Source organism: Crinia signifera, chromosome 1 (genome assembly GCF_055691185.1).
Source record: "Crinia signifera chromosome 1, ASM5569118v1, whole genome shotgun sequence".
Classification (NCBI taxonomy): Eukaryota; Metazoa; Chordata; class Amphibia; order Anura; family Myobatrachidae; genus Crinia; species Crinia signifera.
This window is the reverse complement of record NC_139217.1, coordinates 450,298,718-450,321,639: the sequence shown is the minus strand read 5'-3', so window position 1 is coordinate 450,321,639 and position 22,922 is coordinate 450,298,718. Positions and strand designations below refer to the sequence as shown.

Here is a 22,922-nt window from a genome sequence, read left to right as displayed (position 1 = left end):
GCGGATACCTTCACTGTGAAGGCCGCGAGGGGACGCGCATAACTGTGAAGGTATCCGCGTCCCCTCGCCACGCTTCGGGCTCGGTGGCTCGCTGCGCTCGCCACACTATTATATTCTCACACCACGCCCTAGTGGATAGTAGGGCATGAAAAGGTCGGAGGACGCGTACCGCCGCCCCTCGCGGGCTCGCTGCGCTCGCCACGCTTCGGGTTGGCGTCGATCGTGGGGTGGCGTCAAAAATTGGGGGGGACATTTAAGGGTTAATGGGCTCTGTGGCCCATTTAACATTGATTCCTATGGGCAAATCGGGTGGATTGAGGCATTTAACAGTAAAATCGGGTCCATCGCGGCTTTTAACATTGATTCCTATGGGAAATCGTGAGCATCGCGTCGCGGGCATCGCGGGTACATTTATGGCCGGCCGCGACGCGACCGACACGATTTCCAAGTTTAACATTGGTTTCAATGGGAAATCGCGGGCATCGCGTCGGTTGCGTCGCGGCCATACATAAATGTACCCGCGATGCCCGCGACGGGCGCCCAGATAGGAAACAAGTACCCTATATTGCTTCTATGGTCACAATTCAAATAAAAATTATTGGTACTCTTTACCTAGCATGGCGGCCTTTGCGGGCATTGAGTGCACTAAAAAATTGGGTGCGACGTGATGCCCGCGATTTCCCATAGGGACCAATGTTAAATTTCTCAATTGACCCGATTTTTCTGTTCAATGCCTCAATTGACACGATTTTTCCATAGGAAACAATGTTAAATGGCCCACAGAGGCCAAATAGGCACCCTAAAGTGTGAAATGGCCCCCACAATTTTTAACGCCACTCCACGATCAACGTGAACCCGAAGCGTGGCGAGCGCAGTGAGGGGCGGCGGTACGCGTCCTACGACCTTTTCATACCCCCACTATCCACGTCGGCGTGGAGTTGAGAATAGAATAGTGTGGCGAGCGCAGCGAGCCACCGAGGCCGAAGCGTGGCGAGCGGACGCGGATACCTTCACAGGTATCCGCGTCCCCTCGCGGGGCTCGCTGCGCTCGCCACGCTTCGGGCTCGGTGGCTCGCTACGCTCGCCACACTATTCTATTCTCAACTCCACGCCGACGTCGATAGTGGGGGTATGAAAAGGTCGTAGGACGCGTACCGCCGCCCCTCGCGGGCTCGCTGCGCTCGCCACGCTTCGGGTTCACGTTGATCGTGGGGTGGCGTTAAAAAATGTGGGGGCCATTTCACACTTTAGGGTGACTATTTGGCCTCTGTGGGCCATTTAACATTGTTTCCTATGGAAAAATCGTGTCAATTGAGGCATTGAACAGTAAAATTGGGTCAATTGAGAAATTTAACATTGATCCCTATGGGAAATCGCAGGCATCGCGTCGGTCGCGTCGCGGCCGATTTTTAGTGCATTCAATGCCCGCGATGCCCGCGATTTTTTTACCTGCGACGCCCACAATCAAAATCGTGGGCGCCGTGCTAGGTAAAGAGTACCAAATTATTTTAGATTTTTTTAAATGATCTTCAGATTTAACTTCGTAGCCCACAGGGGTGTGCAGCAAAATGTTACCATAATTCTTGGCAATTATCTGATTAGCCAACTACAGATGAGTGCTCATAGAGTTAGCGGTGTTGCAACATTTGGCGCGAGATACCTTGAGCGATTCCCATTTTGTGAACTTTGTCCTCAATTTTGTGTTTTAGGTGTCTATTTACTACGACTTTGAGAGAGATAAAGTGGAGAGAGATAAAGTACATGTAAATTCACAGCCTGTAGCAAGGCAGTTAAGAGCTGATTGGCTGCTGTTCTTTTTAAGTCATACTTGTAAAGTGGTGCACATCACATACTGTAAAGCTGGCCATACATCTACAGATTGATTGTCAGATCTGGCTGGTTGGAACAAAATCCTGGTAATGGATGAAAGCAGATGACAGTTGACCATTTGCTTTGAAATGCTGGAAAACTGCCAAAACCTGTCATTCAGATATTACCAGGTGTTTGTTCCAACAGCCCAATCTGACAATCCAACTGTAGATGTATGGCCACCTCTAGAGTGCTGCAGAAGTCATACTGAACAATGGGGGTCCACCAAACCCCGCCGTGTGAATGTTTGGCTGGCGCCACCCAATCGCAGGGGTTTGCGAATGGATGTTACACAATAACATCCATTCGCAGGCCAGGGTGAACCTCCCACATGTTTCGATGGTCACCTACCATTGAAAAATGTGGAAGGTGCACGCATATAAAAGTGATTTTCAAGTCACTTACATACGCGTGTGAAGGAAATGGGCAGGCAGCTGGCATCCGGTGATGTCAGCTTCCCGCACCCTCGTCATGCCCTCATTAGCATGAAAACGCCCAATGTTCACATGGGAATGCCCACGTACTTGCCTACACTACCAGAACTCCGGGAGACTCCAGGAAGTGCAGTAGTCCCCGGACTCCAAGAAGAGCGGGCTGACACCTAATGGTAATTAGGTTGACCCTATTTAGGTTGACATGCATTCGGTCGACCACTGAAGGTCGACGCGGCTTATGTTGACACCGGAAATAGGTCGACATTGGGAAGGTTAACAGTCAAAAGGTCCACATGAGTTTTACAATTTTATTGGGAGCCAATTAACCTACCAGTATATTTTTGGATTGTGGGAGGAAACCGGAGTACCCGGAGGAAACCCACACAGGCACAGGGAGAATATACAAACTCCACACAGTTAGGGCCATGGTGGGAATGGAACCCATGACCTCAGTGCTGTGAGGCTGTAATGCTAACCATTACACCGTCCATTGACCTATCTCGCATATGCCCTCGGGTTAGGTCCTCTCGGGTTAGGTCCAACTTCATATATTGGTCTATAAACAGGGTCCATATTTAGATAATTCGATATTTAGGGGTTTAATTACTAAAATGAGAGTCTGTTGAAGATGGGATGTTGCTTTGGGCAACTTCTTATCAGCACCTTCTAGAAGATAATAGAATCTAATTGGTTGCCCATAGCAACTTCAATAGAACTCCCATCTTAGTAGATAAACCTCCATACTCCTTTCACATAGCAAATGCCGGGTCGCAACCAGTATTTGGACATGGGTCAGGTCCCGGGAGTAGCTCGGGAATTTGCGAGGTGAAGCTCCCACAGAGACCAGGACCCGGGTTATTTGTGCGGTGTGAAAGGGATACTAGTAACCAGAATTATTTTGAATAGAATATTTCTCCTGATATTGAAGCTGAAGTGTGTTCTGTATATCAATTCATCACAACCCCAAGAGACCTGTGAGTGACTAGCATTTCTCCATGAAGAGCAGGAACACTGACTTCTCCTAATTGCAACGTTCCCTTGTGTTAATGCAGTACACAGTGCGTGATGTTCTAACATACTGTACTGCGCTAAGTAAACCTATCATTTTATTTATACTGTCTTAACGGATGGGGTTATGTCAAGCGCCTTTTTTCACAAAAACAGACAAATGGCTTCCAAATATCTGGTTCTTGTTCTTTGCTTTTACAGCAGGTTATCAAGTTTCTGAAATTGAAAGGAACATTTATTTCCCTAGATCATAATCAGTGGTTCTGCTTTTCCCATATATAAATTTAGTGAACTTGACCATGCCGAAACAGATCCCCCCGGTGGTATTTAGTAAATGGAGACTTCAGCCACATAGTGGTGTTCTAAGAGCAGACAATATGTCAGAAGAATTTGATTTAGCTGAAAAAATGACGGAAGCTGTGATCATAATCTCTGATCAATTCACTAGAACGAACCTAGGGCCAGACCAACCTGTATTCAATATGGGCATGAGAATACATAATGGGTTCTAGATCAACCCCTAGCCAGTCCAAGCACTTGCACACTGCTCAAGTGCAGCAGCAAAAGCAAACCGGACACTGGCATGCATTAAAAGGGGAATGGATTCAAGAGATGCCAATGTGATAGTGCCTCTTTACAAGGTATTGGTGAGACCACACTTGGAATACTGTGTTTAGTTCTGGGCAACGCACCTTAAAAAGGACATAAATTAATTAACAGGTACAAAGAAGGGCGACTAAGCTAGTAAAAGGTCTCGAATCACTAGAATACAAAGATAGGTTAACCAGGCTGAATATGTTTTCACTGGAGAAATGGAGGTTGAGGAGTGATATGATTAGTATGTTCAAATACAGTATTGGGAGTTATATGGAACTGGGAGATGATCTGTTCACTAACGGGCCTATACTTAGGACACGCGGGCATGTACTGAGGCTCGAGGAAAAGAAATTCTGTACTGAATTAAGAAGAAAATTCTTCACCGTTGCTGGTGGTGGTGGTGGTTACAGCAACTACTGTTAATGAATTTAAATCAAAACTGGATACATTATTGGCCACTAAGGAAATACTATGTTACATACACAGAGCTAGTTCAATCTGTAGCCAATCCGTTATACAAGGCTAGATAACCTGTAGTCAATCTGTGCATGAGAACATACACGGGGCTAGATCATTCCATAGCAAATTGGCACACGAAGACATACACAGAGCTAGCACCAATGGAAACCAAACCGAGAATAACACGCACAAGCTAGCTCAGATGTAAGGAATTCAAGTTTGAGAACAGGACAAGAACCACCTGTAGCCATTCCGGACATGAGACTTTACATTGGATAGACCGACTCACAGCAAATCCAAGCACAGGGACATATACCAGGCTAGACCAACCTGTAGCCAATCCTAGCAATAAAACATAAGCTGGGTTAACCCTTTATGACCCCTTGTCCATTTAAATGGGATAAGAAAAAAATTATTTTGCGTAGACTGTATAACGAATGCCATTCAAATCCCAATGGATTTTCTGTTAAGATCAAAATAATCAAATTAGAACGAATTGCAATGTTTTTGTGTATGAGCTACAGGGTGTTATGTACTTACACCAAAATGACCAAACCATATTTTTGGGAGGTTACTTACGGCCTCATTTGTCTACTTTACCAGTGTCATCACCGGGATACACTAGAAATATGCAATGGGTCATAAAGGGTTAAACCAACTCATGGCATTCATGAAAAGACACAAGACTGGAACAACCTGTAGCAAATCTTTTGTCACAGTGCTAGAACAAATGAAAGCTGAACCAAGCTTGAGAATATTCGCGGGGCTAAATGAGTTAATCACCAATTTCAGTATGAGGACAGGCATAGGGCTAGACCAATCTGAAGTCATTCTGAGCACGAGACCATACCAAGGTCTAGAACAAATTTTAAGCCAATCTAAGCATGAGGACATGCATAGGGCTAGACCAATCTGAAGTCAGGATTATCATGAGAACATAGTACAAGGCTAGAACAAACAGAAGCCAATCCAAGCATGAGGACATAGACAGGGCTTGACCAGATTGAGGTCAATCTGTGCACAAGAACATATCCAGGGCTAGAACAAATTGGAGCGAATCCAAGCAATCACTTCCGGGTGCAATCACGCCCTCAGTAGTCCTGATTGCGCAGTGATCAGGCAGTCCACGGGCATTGGGATTGCCAAGTCTAAAGAGCTATAGAGTATGACCCCGGCAAATGTAAATGCTCACATTTCTACTTGGGGGAGACGAGTGATCAAGCTAGAGAAGGGTTTTCAATTAGCTTATTTCCCCCAAAACCACCATGGAAGATTCAAGATCCCATGATGGGACTCAAAGGACAACTGTCTGGAAACAGGTTCTATGATGGTTTGTAACCGTTGTAATGAGTAATTCACCTCTTTGTCTTTCCGGCTTCTAGTTATTAATATATTATACAGTATCATGTTCTTTGTGACCTGGCTACTAGTCCCCATGTAGATTACTGTTACAATTTATCCTCTGGCTGCGGTTTTGCATGCATTGGTCTAATGTTAGCGCTATGAATATGGTGAATTGAGGTTCTATGTAACGAATAGCCTTTTTGGATTTAAGGTTCGCTAGGGAGAATGGTAACCTCATCTATCTGCAATAGACGCAATTTGTTAAAAACATGGAGCCCGAAATGTTAGCGCACAAGCTTTAAACATCTGTATTTTAAGAGTTATTCCAAGCTATGTACATAAACACATTCATTTTATTTTTTCGAAATACTGCGTAAGGGACCCTGAGGTTTTATACTTACTTGTAGACTGCAAAAGACTTGTTAATTACGGGGGCAGTGTTTCCAGGTATTAGCAAACCTGATCTCCTCTAGATCCCCGGGGAGACACTTGTTACCCGTGATGTGAGTGTTATACAGAATTGCGCTTTAAATAGATGTAAATGAACTCCCAAGCAAGCTGGAACTGAACGGCAAATGGCTACAATCATTTCTACACGAGCTTAACTAGTAGCATTCATGGAGGCTTAAGCACTTGAAAGATAGAGATTATTATATTGATATTGTATATACAACAATATTGATTGGGTTTATTGGTGTACATTTGCTCCCCTCCCTCAGCTGAGATTTGAAGCGTAACTTGGTTTGGTTACGCCCATAGGCCATTATTCCAGAAATGTGTCAGCGAGACAACTGTCATATAATTAGCGGCTTATTGAAGCTTGCCTAGCTGACACGCAACTGGTCCACTTGATTGTGTACAGTTATTTCTCAGAATTTAGAACTTTTGGGCGATATACAGATGGAGAGCCTCCTAGCCAGCCTGAGGAATAGCTAGATCCCCCTGAGCTGGCGCAGGCTGGAGGTCAGGCGCTCCATCTGATGGGGATGCAGGAGCGTCTCAGGAGCTCGCCGGTCCCCATCAGCATGGTGAAGGCAAGCGGATTCCCTGCCCGTCTCCGCTTCAGGAAGACGGGCAGGGATAGTGGGGGCTGTGGGCGGCGACGGGGGAGCAGCAGGGAGCCCGCGGAGGGCACGTGTGTCTTGTGCGCCCCCTTCTGTCGGATGGTAAATGGCAGTGGATGGCTGCTCCATCTGTATAGCATACGGCGGAGATAACAGTTCATGTTATCAGTGTTCTTCTAAGAAACAGAGAATTAAGCTTTTTTAAATTTAGGGAACTGTTAAAATAAAGGATTTAGATACATCATTCCCCCTACTGCCACCCCTATTCCGCCCCTCCTGGAGCAAACGGCTTGGCGAGTGTGAAACTCATTGAAGCCATTCGCTCCCAGTATTTGCATATTCAATTCGAACATCGGGGGTGGGGCCAAATTCGATCCGCTGGTACGTTATCTCTCTTCTCTTTTATCTTTTTCCAAGGAAGCTACATCTGCCCCACAGTATTTTCAGTGTGAACTCTGCAGTTAATAGAAAGTTTCTACCTCTCTCCTGTGGAAGTGACTACAGGATACTACTCGGCCAAGATCTGAATTTATGGCACTTCTAGTGGGACTGTCCGCTGGTACAGGATGTCTGGGATCTCTGTTTTCAATATATTAAACAACTTGCTTCCTATTACAGCTACTAAGATTGCCTGGGTTGCTTTCCTTGGCAGACAGGTTTACTATATAAGTAAACTTTAGAAAAAAAAATTACACATCCCTGGCTGCACCCCCCCGGCCTCCACCTGGAGGCAACCTCTTCCTTTTAGAGTAGTTGTAATTATTAAACTCTGGCGCTTGAGTGAACATACAGTAGTCCATAGAGTCATACTTGGCCATAGACCTACAGATTTATCTTCAGATCTGGCTGGTTGGAACAAAAACATGGTTATGGATGAGAGCAAATGACAGTTGACCATTTGCTGGAAAACTGACAAACCGTCATTCAGAAATTACCAGAGTTTTGTTTCAACCAGCCAGATCTGAAGATAAATCTGTAGGTGTATGGCCACCTTAACACTGCATCCAGACCTGATGGCCTGTTTGGCCTTGGGGAATTGGTAGGGTTTGATGGTTTTTGGAGTCTTATGGCAGCCATGCTTGTCTCAGAGTAGGCTAATATAGGGCCAAATGTGTGTGTGAGAATCAGAAAGTGAGAGATTTTGGGAGAGTTTTCCCATTTTTTTAAAGTTGCAATCATTTACATAGAAAAATCATCTGGTTTTGCCAAAAATCGTTGGTTTTGGCTCCGATTGCCGCTTTAAAAAAAAACTCTCCCAAAATCTCTCACTTTCTGATTCTCACACCCTATTAAATTTGGTCCATACTGTTTATTTGGCGTCCAGCTTATGGTCATATTATTTCATATTTATTATTTTTTTTCCATGCCACGATACAGTAGGTGCCTTCCAGTGGTGCCTCCAGCTGTGCACCGCCTCTAGGCACCCCCCCCCCCCCCCCTGTTGCTCAGCTCAGCTCCGGATCATACACCGGAGCTCCCGCTGCCATTCACAGCAGTGACCAGGCGGCAGGCCTTGCTCTGGGATATTTGGGAGGACTCAGGAGTTCGGGCGCCCGAGTCCCCTCGAGCCTGCTGACTGCTCATCACTGTTAATGGCCGTGGGGGCGAAACCCAGCTATCCAGGGTCGGGACTCAGGACTGGCTCGCGGTGAGCAACATGGAGGGAGGAGTGGGGGGCACAACAGTGGTGAGTTTTGCTGGGGCAGGACAAACCTGGCAGGTTTGTCCTGTCCCAGCAAAACCCACCACTCAAGGGGTTAAATATTAACCTGAAAATGTTTCAATATTGATTATTATAAGCAAATTCTGAAGATAATTCACGTACGGAAAATTGCTTTATTGGTCTTGTAAATGCATTAGATGTTGACAAGGCCTTAATAATATAGATTGTAAGCTTGCGAGCAGGGCCCTCCTACCTATATGATACTACCCAGTTTGTTGTATTACTGTTTCCAATTGTAAAGCACAACGGAATATGCTGCGTATTAGAAACTGTAAACAAATAATAAAACACTGAAATCTGAAGATGATGCAGATCTGGGAGGCGTTATACGATTATTTGTATTTTCTGCATTGTGGACGATACTGGCAATGTCGGGATGATGAAGGAATGTTGTATTGAGCGTTTTACCTTCTAATCCAAGCACGCTAGAACGTTACATTATTGGGACACATAATATAAAGAGGCAAAGTTTCATTGAACCCTGTATATATATATATATATATATATATATATATATATATATATGTATATATATATATATCTTATATATATATATATATATATAATCTCACTTACGGTATACTGAGTAAGAAATAATTTGTTGTGTGTTATTTTGTTTTGTATTCCAGAGCGTTGTTCGATGTTTGTGGCACCCCAAGTTGAATCAGATCATGGTGGGCACAGGCAATGGACTTGCCAAAGTATATTATGATCCTATCAAGAGCCAGAGGTAGGGTTGTGTTTCTTATTTTGGTATAAATGTGTTGTGTTTGTATATTACATTTATTGCTGACAAGTTCCTCTTCTTCCTGCCCCTGATCTATGGGATATCTATTCTCATGTGTAGCTCGATAACAAGGTATGTGTTCAATAGAGGGTAGTTTGGTTTGTGTGGGCAGCAAAGTGCAGAGCTAGAATGATAAATGTGGGGCGCACTATGCCTCAGATGTGCTGGGGAGTGCACCGCGGCTCAGATGTGCAGGGGAGTGCACCGCGGCTCAGATGTGCAGGGGAGTGCCCCACGCCGCAGATGTGCAGGGGAGTGCCTCACGGCACAGATGTGCAGGGGTGTGCCCCACAGTGCAGATGTGCAGGGAAGTGCCCCTCAGAGGTGCAGGGGAGTGCCTCTCGGCTCAGATGTGCAGGGGAGTGCCCCGCGACTCAGATGTGCAGGAGAGTGCCCCACAACCTATTGTATGTTGACCTTCATGCAGTTGACCTAAAAACCCATACCCGTTCTATCACAGTGGAGAAATGCGTGATCACATGCCCCCCACCCCCAACACACACACTATTGACCACTCTATAAGGTTCTACCTTTGGGTCCCAGCTCAGGGTCCAACTAGAGGCAGATCATAAAACCTTCCTGAGAGAGAACAGGGCTCGCTGTGTTAGAAATGTTCTCCGTACTTTATAAATCTACTTTTACTTTCATGTGTTAAAGTTTACACTTTCATCCCAGATTCCATTCAATCTATACAGAAGTTAAATCTTTTAATCCTCTCTGTGATTGATACAATAATCCAGTTTCTGTGTAGTTGAAGCTGAAGAGGGATCACCTAAGCCAGAGTCACACCTGTTTTATTGCAGCGCTACCCATAGATATCGAACAGCTTTATGTTCCTGATGCAGAGGGATATACGTTATAATTTAATGAGACTGTCTGTCCTGCTAAGCCCGCATTACTATCTCGTAGCATCATGATGTTTGCTGTTCTTAGGCTGTTTTATTGAGCAGTAAAAACCCTACTTATCCCACCATAATTACAGTGTTTCACGGACATAAACCTGTAGTCATTTCCCCGAACGAAAGCTGTAGAATGTTCATGTTTGAGGAGCGTTTTCCCATCGAGTAGAAGACAGTGGTTACTAGCAGAGCATTGGGTCAAACGCATCACAAATTACTTTACATTCACCTAGAAAACTCGCATTAATCAATCTACTGTTCTATATATAAGGAAAGGTTTGTGGGAGCCATGGGGTCAGGCTGAATGGTTCATGTCCTAGGGCGTAACTACCATTGGTGCAGGGAGTGCAGCTGCTATAGGGCCCGGAGCTGAGAGGGGCCACCTTCCCTGTCACAGTTACATGTGTTATATACAGGGGTGTAGCTGCCATAGGTGCAGAGAGTGCAGCTGCTATGGGGCCAGAGCTGGGAGGGGCCACCTTCCCTGTCACAGTTACATGTGTTATATACAGGTGTGTAGCTACCATAGGTGCAAGGAGTGCAGCTGCTATGGGCCCAGAGCTGAGAGGGGCCACCTTCCCTGTCACAGTTGCATGTGTTATATACAGGGGTGTAGCTACCATAGGTGCAGGGAGTGCAGCTGCTATGGGGCCCGGGGCTGAGAGGGGCCACCTTCCCTGTCACAGTTACATGTGTTATATACAAGGTGTAGCTACCATAGGTGCAGGGAGTGCAGCTGCTATGGGGCCCGGAGCTGAGAGGGGCCACCTTCCCTGTCATAGTTACTTGTGTTATATACAGGGGTGTAGCTACCATAGATGCAGGAGGTACAGCTGCTATGGGGCCCAGAGCTGAGAGGGGCCACCCTCCCTGTCACAGTTACATACAGGATGTTGCTACCATAGGTGCAGGGGTGCAGCTGCTATGGGGCCCAGAGCTGAGAGGGGCCACCCCCTGTCACAGTTATATGTGTTATTTACAGGGGTGTAGCTATCATAGGTGTAGGGAGTGCAGCTGCTATGGGGCCAGAGCTGAGAGGGGCCACCTTCCCTGTCACAGTTACATGTGTTATATACAGGAGTGTAACTACCATAGGTGCAGGGAGTGCAGCTGCTATGGGGTCCAGAACTGAGAGGGGCCACCTTCCCTGTCTCAGTTACATGTGTTATATACAGGGTGTAGCTACCATAGATGCAGGGAGTGCAGCTGATATGGGGCCCAGAGCTGAGAGGGGCCACCTTCCCTGTCACAGTTACATGTGTTACATACAGGATGTAGCTACCATAGGTGCAGGGGTGCAGCTGCTATTGGGCCAGAGCTGAGAGGGGCCACCTTCCCTGTCTCAGTTACATGTGTTATATACAGGGGTGTAACTACCATAGGTGCAGGGAGTGCAGCTGCTATGGGGCCTAGAGCTGAGAGGGGCCACCCCCCTGTCACAGTTATATGTGTTATATACAGGGGTGTAGCTACCATAGGTGCAGGGAGTGCAGCTGCTATGGGGCCTAGAGCTGAGAGGGGCCACCTTCCCTGTCAGTTACATGTGTTGGTACTTATGTAATATCTGGACTCCCGGTTTTCTTATGAGACCGTGTCCCCTCGCGGGGCTCGCTGCGCTCGCCACGCTTCGGGCACGGTGGCTCGCTGCGCTCGCCACACTATATAAAATCAACTCCATGCGTAGTTGTATAGTAGGGGTATGAAAAAATGGGGTGCATTTAACATGGGAGTCCAGATAATACATAAGTACCCATGTGTTATATACAGTGGTGTAGTTACCATAGGTGCAGTGGGTGCAGCTGCTGTTGGGCCACCATCCCTGTCACAGTTACATGCGTTCTATACATTTTCACAATTGTGTGGTACATAGGGGCCCTTACAAACTTCTACTATGGGGCTTACAAATATCTAGTTACACCCGTCAGAGCCAGATTAAGGCCTAAATGGGCCTGGAGCTGAAAATTAAAATGGGCCTATTATGTGCAATAATAGGGGTTGTGGCCAGCACCTAATAATGTTGGGGGCGTGACCAGTGTTCTGTTTGGGTGGTCTGCTCATGGGTGTGTCTCTATTTGTGTAAATACTTTCAATTAATTATATATGCCTGGAAAAGGCAGGGGGCTGGCATAAGAAAAAATGCAGGGAGATATATTGGCGGGTGCACTCCAAAGGTGCACCCGCAGGACGCCGATGTCCTAAGATACTTTTGGGGTGAGGCGGCATTACAGTCATAAAAAAATACTGAAAACCGAAACTTGGTAGACAATATGTCAGCACCTTTCATGTGGTAACCAAAGTTTACCACACCATATACCCCTTATACAAATCATGCAACACAATAGTAACTTATACTGTACTTGCTTCTTACACATTATGCCACATGGAATGAGACAAAATTTACACCGATTGAGCAAAAATTCCCACTATGGCACACCGATTGAGTCAAAATTCACGTTATGCCACACAGATTAAGGCAAAATTCACATTTTGCCACATGGATTGAGCCAAAATACACACTATACCGGGCATGTCCAAACAGTGGCCCTCCAGCTGTTGTGAAACTACACGTCCCAGCATGCCTTGACATACAGTAGTTTTAGCATTCCCTATTTGCAAAACTGTGGCAATGCATGATGGGACTTGTAGTTTCACAGCTGGAGGGCCATAGTTTGGACATGCCTGCACTATACCAAACAGATTGAGCAATAATGCACAATATGCTTCATAAATAGGGGCATTGCGCGCCAAAGGCGCACATTACAAATTTACACCATAATGCCCATTACATGTTAAGCCGCACACCATAATCTCTATTACGTATTATGCCAAACACCATAATGCCTATTAAAAATGATGCTACATAAGTGTTGCTTACCTACATGTTCATTGCCAGGGGTTCCATGGTCGTTGCCATGTGGGATTACATGCTCATTGCCAAGGGGGAATACATGCTCGCGGTAACTGGGGGACAGTCGCTGCCGGGCAGAAATGACAGCCATTAAGAGCAGGGGGCTGCCCGGCTGTATTCAGAGCACTGCATATCCCGGCTATTTGAAATAATACCGCTTTCATACCAGAAAATGCAGGGAATATGGTCCCAGGATAATGCAGGGATATTCTCGGACTGGCCCCTTTTACACCAGCCTAGTCCCTGCATTTTCTGGTGTGAGGGGGAGAGAAAATCACCCCCGTCCCCCTTTAAACAACCAGCTATATCTTCGGAACCAACTGACCCATTTACATGTAGCCTTCGAATGATTTTGGTCCCGTGAAACTGGGCCGTTTGGTTCCAGAGAAATCTGTCCTCAAACAACATGAACAGCCATGAAATTACATTTAAGAAATGAAAAAAAATAGTTTTACTTGCAATATCTCTAGAACCAATGAACCCATATGGACCAGGTATCAGATTGAAGGCCCAGCGATTTGTGTTTGACTGAGATCAACCTCGAGTTTCTGTGATGCTGTAGGGGGAACTGGCAGCCGTTGGAACCGGGTGGAGGTCGGAATTAGCGGGTCCCATGTTATTTTATGGTGAAAACGTTCCAGGTTTGGCTGGCGGTATCTCCGGTTCCCAGGGGGCTAGCGACGCGGGGCTGGTCTTGTTGGAAAGCCCTGACCCTCAGCTACAATGGGCCTATTTGTAGAGTGGGCCTGGAGCTATAGCTCCATCAGGCCCATTGTTAATCCGGCTCTGACACCCGTGTTCGTGCCTGTGTAATGGAACTGCTCAGATGCTCATTTTAAACAAATATTTCCTGTTTTGTCCCAGGCCACCTAAGTGTACATGTTCCTCTATGATATCCTGAGGGGTATAACATCTTGTTCTTTCATTCTCAGGGGAGCAAAGTTATGTGTGGTGAAGACAAAAAGGAAAGCGCGGCAAGCGGAGACTCTTACTCAAGACTACATTATTACTCGTAAGTAAATGCTATAAATATTGTGTGCAGCAATAGTAATATCAAGCCATAGGCGCTATGCAAGCTCCGCCCACATCTGCAGCGCCACTTCAAAATTTCAGTTTTTCAATCCCAATGTTTCTTCACGGCTAATTGAATACCCCCCTTCGCCCCATAGTGCATCATTCCCTTGTTGTATTCAGATTTCATTATACTTTCCAAACATAATAACAACTGATATATGTGTAGTTTACTTTAAGAATGTAATGTGCAAGAGCCCTGTGTATTGTTTGTACGCTCCCCAGAGACAACATTGTTGCTGCAATCAGTTTACAGCCCTTTAAATCCTGAGTAACGTCACCTAACCGCGAATCACAAAGCCGAAACCTCTGTTTGCCCTTTGTATCGTATTGTAAATGTAGCTGTCTGCCCATTTTCTGGATTGAATAAAGTTTTCTTTACTGGAATCTCATTTAAATGGAAACATGTGCACTCTGATCATCTAAGTGGAAAAGAGCATTACACTAAATATAATCCAGAAGCGTACGGTCCCCAAACCTGGTTTGGAAGCCTGAGAAACTTGAAGTAGTCGAAGATATCAGCACTAAGCCCATTAAATATAAATTTAATCATCTGAAAATTTGGGGAACTTCCTGATGAGAAATGAAGTCGTTCTAATCGTCGGGGCTGTTAGAATAGATTGTTTTGCCAGCTAATATGGAAAGGATTACTGCAGTCCGTCGCCTACATTTTTCTAACAGCGGGGGGTCCACTTTACCCCCATTGGTCTGGCGAGAACAAGGTTAAAAGTTTGCAACCCGAGCCTTGCCACTCATTCCTCTGCAATTGTTTTTCTCCTGCTATTGAATATGGCAGGTAGACGGCGGTGAGCCACGTTTTGGCAGGACACGATGAATGAAAATTGGCAGCGGCTAGTGAAAATTTGAACACATGCTGACTTTTGAATCAGTTTGAAATACATAGAGGAGACCTCCCTGTCCTTCCTAAGCACCAAGTAATCACTGTAACCCGCATTTGGGTTTTACTGCAGAGAGCTTTTGGGCTTAGTTACAAATAGCTCTCCACTGAGGCCTTAAGTTAGATGTCCCAGGTATTCTGGTTTACCGGGGATAGCAGCAAATTATTTAGCGAATCGACATTTTTTTTTTTTACAAATGATTCTGGGAAGTTTGCACAAATTTAATACATTTGGGGGGTTTGTACAAAATATTTAGTGAATTTGGGAGTTTGTACAAAATATTACATTCATTTGGGGGGGCTTCAACAAGGGCCAACCCGTACGAAGTTAGGGTTTTGTTTAGCCGCCTGCACCTTTCAAAACCCATGCAGTTCCTCTTTTCGGCCTGGGGTGTCTCTCTCTGCTGTGATTTTTCTAGCACAGTCTGATCTGTATTTCAGCAGAGAGATGCAGACCAACCTGTGCTAGAAACCCCATAGCAGAAGGTTACACTCCAGGCAGAAAAGAGAAGCTGGTTAATAATAGGGGCTGATGGCTACTGATGTACGAGATATACCAGGGGGTAGTGTATTACCAAAAATGTGAACATACAACTTAATATGTATAAGAACAGAAAAAAATGGAAAGTACTTGTGTAGTTTGGCGGCGCCCATCGCATCGCATACCATAAGGCGACGCGATATTGCGCAATATTGTACAATGCCATACAATTTAAAAATTGTATGACATTGTATATGGCATACAATGCCATACAATGCGATGCGATGCGATTAAACATTGTATAAGCACCCTAATGGGTGCTTACAATGTTAAATGCACCCCCCGCCCCCCCTCCACTATAAACGTGAACCCGAAGCGTGGCGAGCGCAGCGAGCCCGCGAGGGGCGGCGGTACGCGTCCTCCGACCCTTTCATACCCCCACTATCCACGTCGGCGTGGAGTTGAGAATATAAAGTGTGGCGAGCCACCGAGCCCGAAGCGTGGCGAGGGGACGCGGATACCTGTGAAGGCCGCGAGGGGACTCCGATACCTGTGAAGGTATCCGCGTCCCCTTGCGGGGCTCGCTGCGCTCGCCACGCTTCAGGCTCGGTGGCTCGCTGCGCTCGCCACACTTTCTATTTTCAACTCCACGCCAACGTGGATAGTGGGGGTATGAAAAGGTCGGAGGACGTGTACCGCCGCCCCTCGCGGGCTCGCTGCACTCGCCACGCTTCGGGTTCACGTTTATAGTGTGGGGGTGCATTTAACATTGTAAGCACCCATTAGGGTGCTTATACAATCTTTCATCGCATAGGGGGCAAAAATCGCGTCGCATGCCATCGGGTGCATGGCATGCGATGCGATTAAAACATTGGGTACTTGTTTCCTAGCACGGCCACATATCTTATGGATCGTGTACCTTTAGTTAAGGTACACGATCCATAAGATGGACCCGATTTCCTTTGAAATCAGGTCCATTTGGCCGGCTAGGACAAAATATCGGGGGCATCGCGTCGGTCGGGACCGTTAACAATGGTCCCGACGCGACCGACGCGATGCCCGCGATTTCCCCATAGACTTCAATGTTAAAAAATATTTTAACATTGAAATCGTGTCGGGAAAGGTAAAATATCGGGGGCATCGCGTCGGTCGGGACCATTAACATAGGTCCCGACGCGATGCCCCCGATTTTTACATAGGCTTCAATGTTAAAAGATTTTTTAACATTGAAATCCTGAAAAAATGTGAAAAATGTGAAATGGGCCAATATGACCCATTTCACATTTTAGATGTCCCCTTCGTCACCCCACGATAGACGCCAACCCGAAGCGTGGCGAGCGCAGCGAGCCCGCGAGGGGCGGCGGTGCGCGTCCTCCGACCTTTTCATTCCCCTACTATCCACGTCGGCGTGGAGTTGAGAATAGAATAGTGTGGCGAGCGCAGCGAGCCACCGAGCCCGAAGCGTGGCGAGCGAACGCGGATACCTTCACAGTTATACGCGTCCCCTCGCGGGCTTCACAGGTGTCTGTGGCGACGCGGACACCTGTGAAGTCCGCGAAGGGACGCGTTTACCTGTGAAGGTATCCGCGTCCCCTCGCGGGGCTCGCTGCGCTCGCCACGCTTCGGGCTCGGTGGCTCGCTGTGCTCGCCACACTATTCTATTCTCAACTCCACGCCGACGTGGATAGTAGGGGAATGAAAAGGTCGGAGGACGCGCACCGCCGCCGCTCGCCACGCTTCGGGTTGGCGTCTATCGTGGGGTGGGGTGTACGCCGGGACATTTGGGGGGGTTGGGAATATTTTACATTGAATCCAATGTAAAATCGGGTCCCAGGGACCCGATTTACATTTAATTAAAAAAAAAAATCGGGTCCAAAATCGGTCGGTCGCGACGATCGCATCGCATGCGACCAAATCGCATGCGTTGCGATCGACCCGATTTTTCCGACACGACCACCCCGATGTAAATCGGTGTGGCCGTGCTAGGAAACAAGTACCAAACATTGCGCGATGGAGATCGGGGGCGCCACCAAAATACACAAGTACCGTATGGAATATAAAATATTAGGCACACTATGTAGTCAACTCGATGCAATATCACTCCATCATTGATTTCACATGAAAGAGAAATAGAATATGATCATGTAGTACCAAGGTGATGCACCTTGATAAAGTCCCCATGCGGGAAGAAATGTGTTGGTGAGAGTTTTGCATTTATCCGGACAAGCAATGGAGGAGCTGAACTTGAAACCAGGAACGTACCCCGGACATCTGATGACCGGGATTTGGACACTTATTCATGCTTTTTAGAACTGATTAAACCCAGTTCTAACTGTCCTGGTAATTACCCACCTCTACCACTGATTTTTTTTTTTTTGTGCTATTTTGATGCATTCCTACAGATCCCAGAGCGCTTCTCACATATGATTTGTGCACTTAATCCCCTGCATATTGCACTTTTATGTTGTGTGGTTTTATCTATATATTTTAGGCAATAAATGTGTGATTGTATTTCACTTTAATTTGCTATTTCTCTTTCATGTGAAATCAATGATGGAGTGATATTGCATCGAGTTGACTACATTGAGCTTACATAGGTTTTATATTTCATTATTTTTGTTCTTACACTGGTGGAAGGGATAAGGTACCTTCAGGAGTAGACACCCATTGGCTGCTCATTTGCGCTATCTATCGGTTCTATATCTCTTACATTTCATTCTGCAACCTTACATGTATGCTTATATGTGCTGACCCCAGGACATGGCCGGGTGAGCTGCTCTCACCCGGTGCGGTGGGTGAGTACGTGAGGCGGAAGGAGGGTATGGGTATGCGGCGGCAGACAGGAACACGGCTCTGTGTAAGCTGCTGCATATCCGTCGCCATCCTCCCTGCCTCATCGGATTGAGTTTGCCGGAAACATGGCCGAAACCTTTCGGCTTTGGCTTTGTTTCCGTCAAAAGCAGGTGGATTAGCGGCTAGTCTGTCAATCCACCTGCTTTTCGGCAGGTCTGAACAATTCGACCTACCGAAAAAAGAACAGTTAGCATTGAATAGATCGGAACCCCTTACGATCAGTGTTCCCTCTAAGCTGTGCGCGTGTGCGCGCGCACACAACTCGCCGAGCGTGCGCACAGACATTACAACAGAGCGCACAAAGCAGCAGTGGTCCCTTTTTGCAGTTGTGGACTCAATTAATGTGTGTTTCATCCATTAACTACAGCAGTGGTCCCTTTTTGCAGTTGTGGACTCAATTAATGTGTGTTTCATCCATTAACTACATTGTGTGCTATGTTTTGAATGTTTAAATGTTTAATATCATTTTGAAGTGAAGTTAACACAAATGCTAAATGTCATTTTCCAGTTATATATAAGTGACGCACAAAAAATTTAATTTCCTTCCAAAGTTGCACAGACAAAATCTTTTGCAGCACACAGCCTTCGTAAAATTAGAGGGAACATTGCTTACGATCTATTCAAGACATCAATTTTAACATCAATTGAATATACCCCAAAGCATGTAAAACAAAGAGAAGGGTAATGTGGGGTACACACCAGGACGATATGGCCCAAAACGAGGCAATTTAGCTACAATCTCGACCGATTGTATGTAAATCGCCCGTGTTTTGGGCCATTTCGCTGTCCTTTTTGATGCGATCCCAATCCGATGCACGGCCCCGCGGGTCGGTCAGTCTTTTCTGAGATCCTACCTGCTGCAGGTAGGATCTCAGAACCGACCATTGCAGTGGGTGGGGGATCGGATCACGATCACATCAGCGGCATTTTTTCGGTGTGCCGGTGGCGCCGTCAGCTGGTGAGCGGGTCGTACGTTCCTGTGACGACCTGCTCACGAGCACCATCGTCCTAGTGTGTACCGGGCATAAGGTACGGTCTCATAATGCTATATAAAGTTAATATCCTTGCCTTCCGAGCCTTGTTTCTATTACTGAGACAAATTAGATACATGTATAGTTAAATAAAAATAATAGTTAATTTATAGTTAGTTAAATTAGACCTGAACATTTTTTGTTACGGAAAAAACAAGCTTTGGTAGGTACTCTTTACCTAGAAGGGCACCCATCGCGGGCATCGCATGTACTAAAAAATCGCATGCGATGCGACTGACGCGATGACCGCGATTTCCCATAGGGAACAATGTTAAATGTCCCAATTGACCCGATTTTCCATAGGGAACAATGTTAAATGTCCCAATTGACCCGATTTTCCATAGGGAACAATGTTAAATGGCCCACAGAGGCCAAATAGGCACCCTGAAGTGTGAAATGGCCCCCCCAATTGTTAACGCCACCCCACGATCAACGTCAACCTGAAGCGTGGCGAGCGCAGCAAGCCCGCGAGGGGCGGCGGTACGCGTCCTACGACCTTTTCATACCCCCACTATCCACGTCGGCGTGGAGTTGAGAATAGAAAGTGTGGCGAGCGCAGCGAGCCACCGGCCCGAAGCGTGGCGAGGGGACGCGGACACCTTCACAGGTATACGCGTCCCCTCGCGGGCTTCACAGCTGTCCGCGTCCCCTCGCGGGGCTCGCTGCGCTCGCCACGCTTCGGGCTCGGTGGCTCGCTGCGCTCGCCACACTTTCTATTCTCAACTCCTCGCCGACGTGGATAGTGGGGGTATGAAAAGGTCATAGGACGCGTACCGCCGCCCCTCGCGGGCTCGCTGCACTCGCCACGCTTCGGGTTGACGTTGATCGTGGGGTGGCGTTAACAATTGGGGGGGCCATTTCACACTTCAGGGTGCCTATTTGGCCTCTGTGGGCCATTTAACATTGTTCCCTATGGAAAATCGGGTCAATTGGGCCATTTAACATTGTTCCCTATGGAAAATCGGGTCAATTGGGACATTTAACATTGTTCCCTATGGAAAATCGCGGTCATCGCGTCGGTCACATGCGATTTTTTGGTCGCATGCGATGCGACTGACGCGATTTTTCTTTCCTTACGATGCCCACGATCAAAATCGTGGGCGCCCTTCTAATTAAAGAGTACCCAAGCTTTTACCATGATTTTTACCAATGTTTTTTTTTTCCCTTGTCAATTCAGTTATAGTCCATTTCTTTCTGTTGACAAATTATCCATTTTTTGGGGCAAAAACACATAGGAGCCAAGTTAATTTCCTGGACCTATGTGTTTTCGTGACTGCGATAGTGAAAACGAGGCATTCTGTCAGGGATTTTGTTCTTCCTGCCTTAGGCAGGTGGATAAAAATCCCCAATGACTGCCGGCGTTTGGGGAAATTTGGGGGGTTATGTCAGTTAGCCACTGTAAATTACAGCGGCTAATTAAATATTGCCCTTACCTGCTACGGCCTCTTATTACATATGTTTTGTGTTCATTTAAACATTCATTTGAATCCTTTAGCCCTGGAGCTGCCTCTGGTGTTCTGTTCCTCCTTGGTTCAGTGACACTGTGATGTTGAGCAGTTTGTGACCTGCCGGGAAAATCCTTCCTGACTGACAATATTTCCACAAGAAACAGAATATATGTTGACTTCTTGTTTCTGCTGGAAATCCAGATTGATTTGCAGGAATCATCTTGTTACAGTAGGTGAATGTTAGTTATGTTACACTTGTGATTCACCATGTTCTTGAGGAAAGGTCAAGAAATTTATTTTGCCAGACGTTTTCAGCATTCTGTATACAAATATGGGGAAATCATTTTTCCAGTTGTAACTAACGTGTTCTCCGTGTCTCCTACAGCACATGCTCTCCCCATGTTCAGGGAGCCTCGGCAGCGGAGCACAAGAAAGCAGCTGGAAAAAGATCGACTGGACCCACAAAAATCGCACAAGCCAGAGCCCCCAGTCGCTGGGCCAGGTAAATATGGTTATTTGGCATTTGTTATGTTATCTCTTACATATTTGTCATCTGTTATTCGTCAGTTTGCCTGCTGTGCATTCACTGTTGGACCGATTCTGATAAATCCAACGCAAAGTGGCTTCATTGGGTCCAGATTAGGTTCACGGCCACTAAGACCTCCAATCCTGACCCAGTGGGGGTCTGGCCACCACTCAAAGTGGGTCAGGGAAGCAAAATAGGGCAAAGCATAAAGGGGGGGAGGAGGACATGAGGTTTAAGAAAAAAAATGTGGTCAGATACCGGAGCCAACCACAGAGAGGTGTATGGAGGGCATGTTCAGGGCCTTTCGCTGGATATATATGAATGAGAACTTCAGAGAGGGATGCCTATTGCAGTGGCCAAGACCTCTGTCCGATGTCAAACTGGTGTATGCCGGGCCGACCTTTGACCCTGGGAGCATGTTCTGTGCCTTCCACTAGATGGATTTCGAGGGAAATGTCACAGACGGATGACAACTGGTCTGGGATGCCTATCTGTCTTCTACCTAAAACATTTACAAAATGTGAAAATACCACAATAAAAATTAGAAATGAGAAATTCCAAAAATAATAATAAAATTACAAAGTTCCAAAAATACAAAAAAATGTACAAAATGCTACAGATACAGAAAAAAGGCAAAGGCATTGCCCCCCAAAAAAATTGAAAAAAAAAGTTTGCTGCTCCTAGAAAGTCTGGGGATTATGGCGAAATACAGGTCTGCCCGGCATATACCGATTTACATCGGACAGAGATCCTAGCCACTCCAATAGGCATTCCAGATGACTTACCATCCCTCTCTGAAGTGTTATTCCAAATCTGTCAAGTGAAAGGCCCTGTGCATGCTCCCCATGCCCATGGTGTACCCAGCACACCCCTCTGAAAATGGTCCCTGCCTCTCTTTAACCCCTTCACGACATTTGACGTATATATACGTCATGGTCGGGAAGTACTTCCCGACATTTGACGTACATGTACGTCATGACTTCTAACTGTCACTGCGTCTAGAGACGCAGTGACAGTTAGGTGATGTCTGCTGTCCCTGACAGCAGACATCCCCCCTCGCCGCCCAGGGGGGGCAGGGGTGCCCCCCCCGGTCGGTGATCGCTGTGATTGGCTGTTCAAATCTGAACAGCCATTCACAGCGTTTCCTGTGTTACCGGCGGCTAAGCCGCTCGGTAACACAGGGATCGGTGGTGATCGGTGCTGTCAAGTACAGCACCGATCACCACCGATGTGCAGCCCCCCCTCGAACCCGCCGGGCACTCACCCGGCAGCAGCAGCAGCTCCCCCGGAGCGTCTGGAGCGCACGCAGCGCTGCCCTCCTCCCCCCTCCCCCCCGCAGCAGCAGCAGCAGCATCAAGCTGCAGAAAAAGTTAAAAATTAAATATATGCACTGAAAAAATATATTTATATATATATATATATATATATATATATATATATATATATATATATACACACACATATATATATATATATATATATATATATATATATATATATACTAGCAAACCATCCTACCCCT

General features: G+C 46.4%; 1 protein-coding gene across 2 annotated transcripts in view; it reads left to right on the top strand.

Moving 5' to 3' along the window:
* The window catches only part of WDR70 (WD repeat domain 70), a 224,949-nt gene that overhangs the window by 181,526 nt on the left and 20,501 nt on the right, over window positions 1-22,922 (top strand). For both annotated transcript variants that reach the window (XM_083154608.1, XM_083154598.1), the window contains exons 14-16: window positions 9,128-9,228; window positions 14,025-14,104; window positions 21,260-21,376. In XM_083154608.1, coding sequence (XP_083010734.1) covers window positions 9,128-9,228; window positions 14,025-14,104; window positions 21,260-21,376 — 298 coding nt within the window. The remainder of the gene's footprint in view (window positions 1-9,127; window positions 9,229-14,024; window positions 14,105-21,259; window positions 21,377-22,922) is intronic.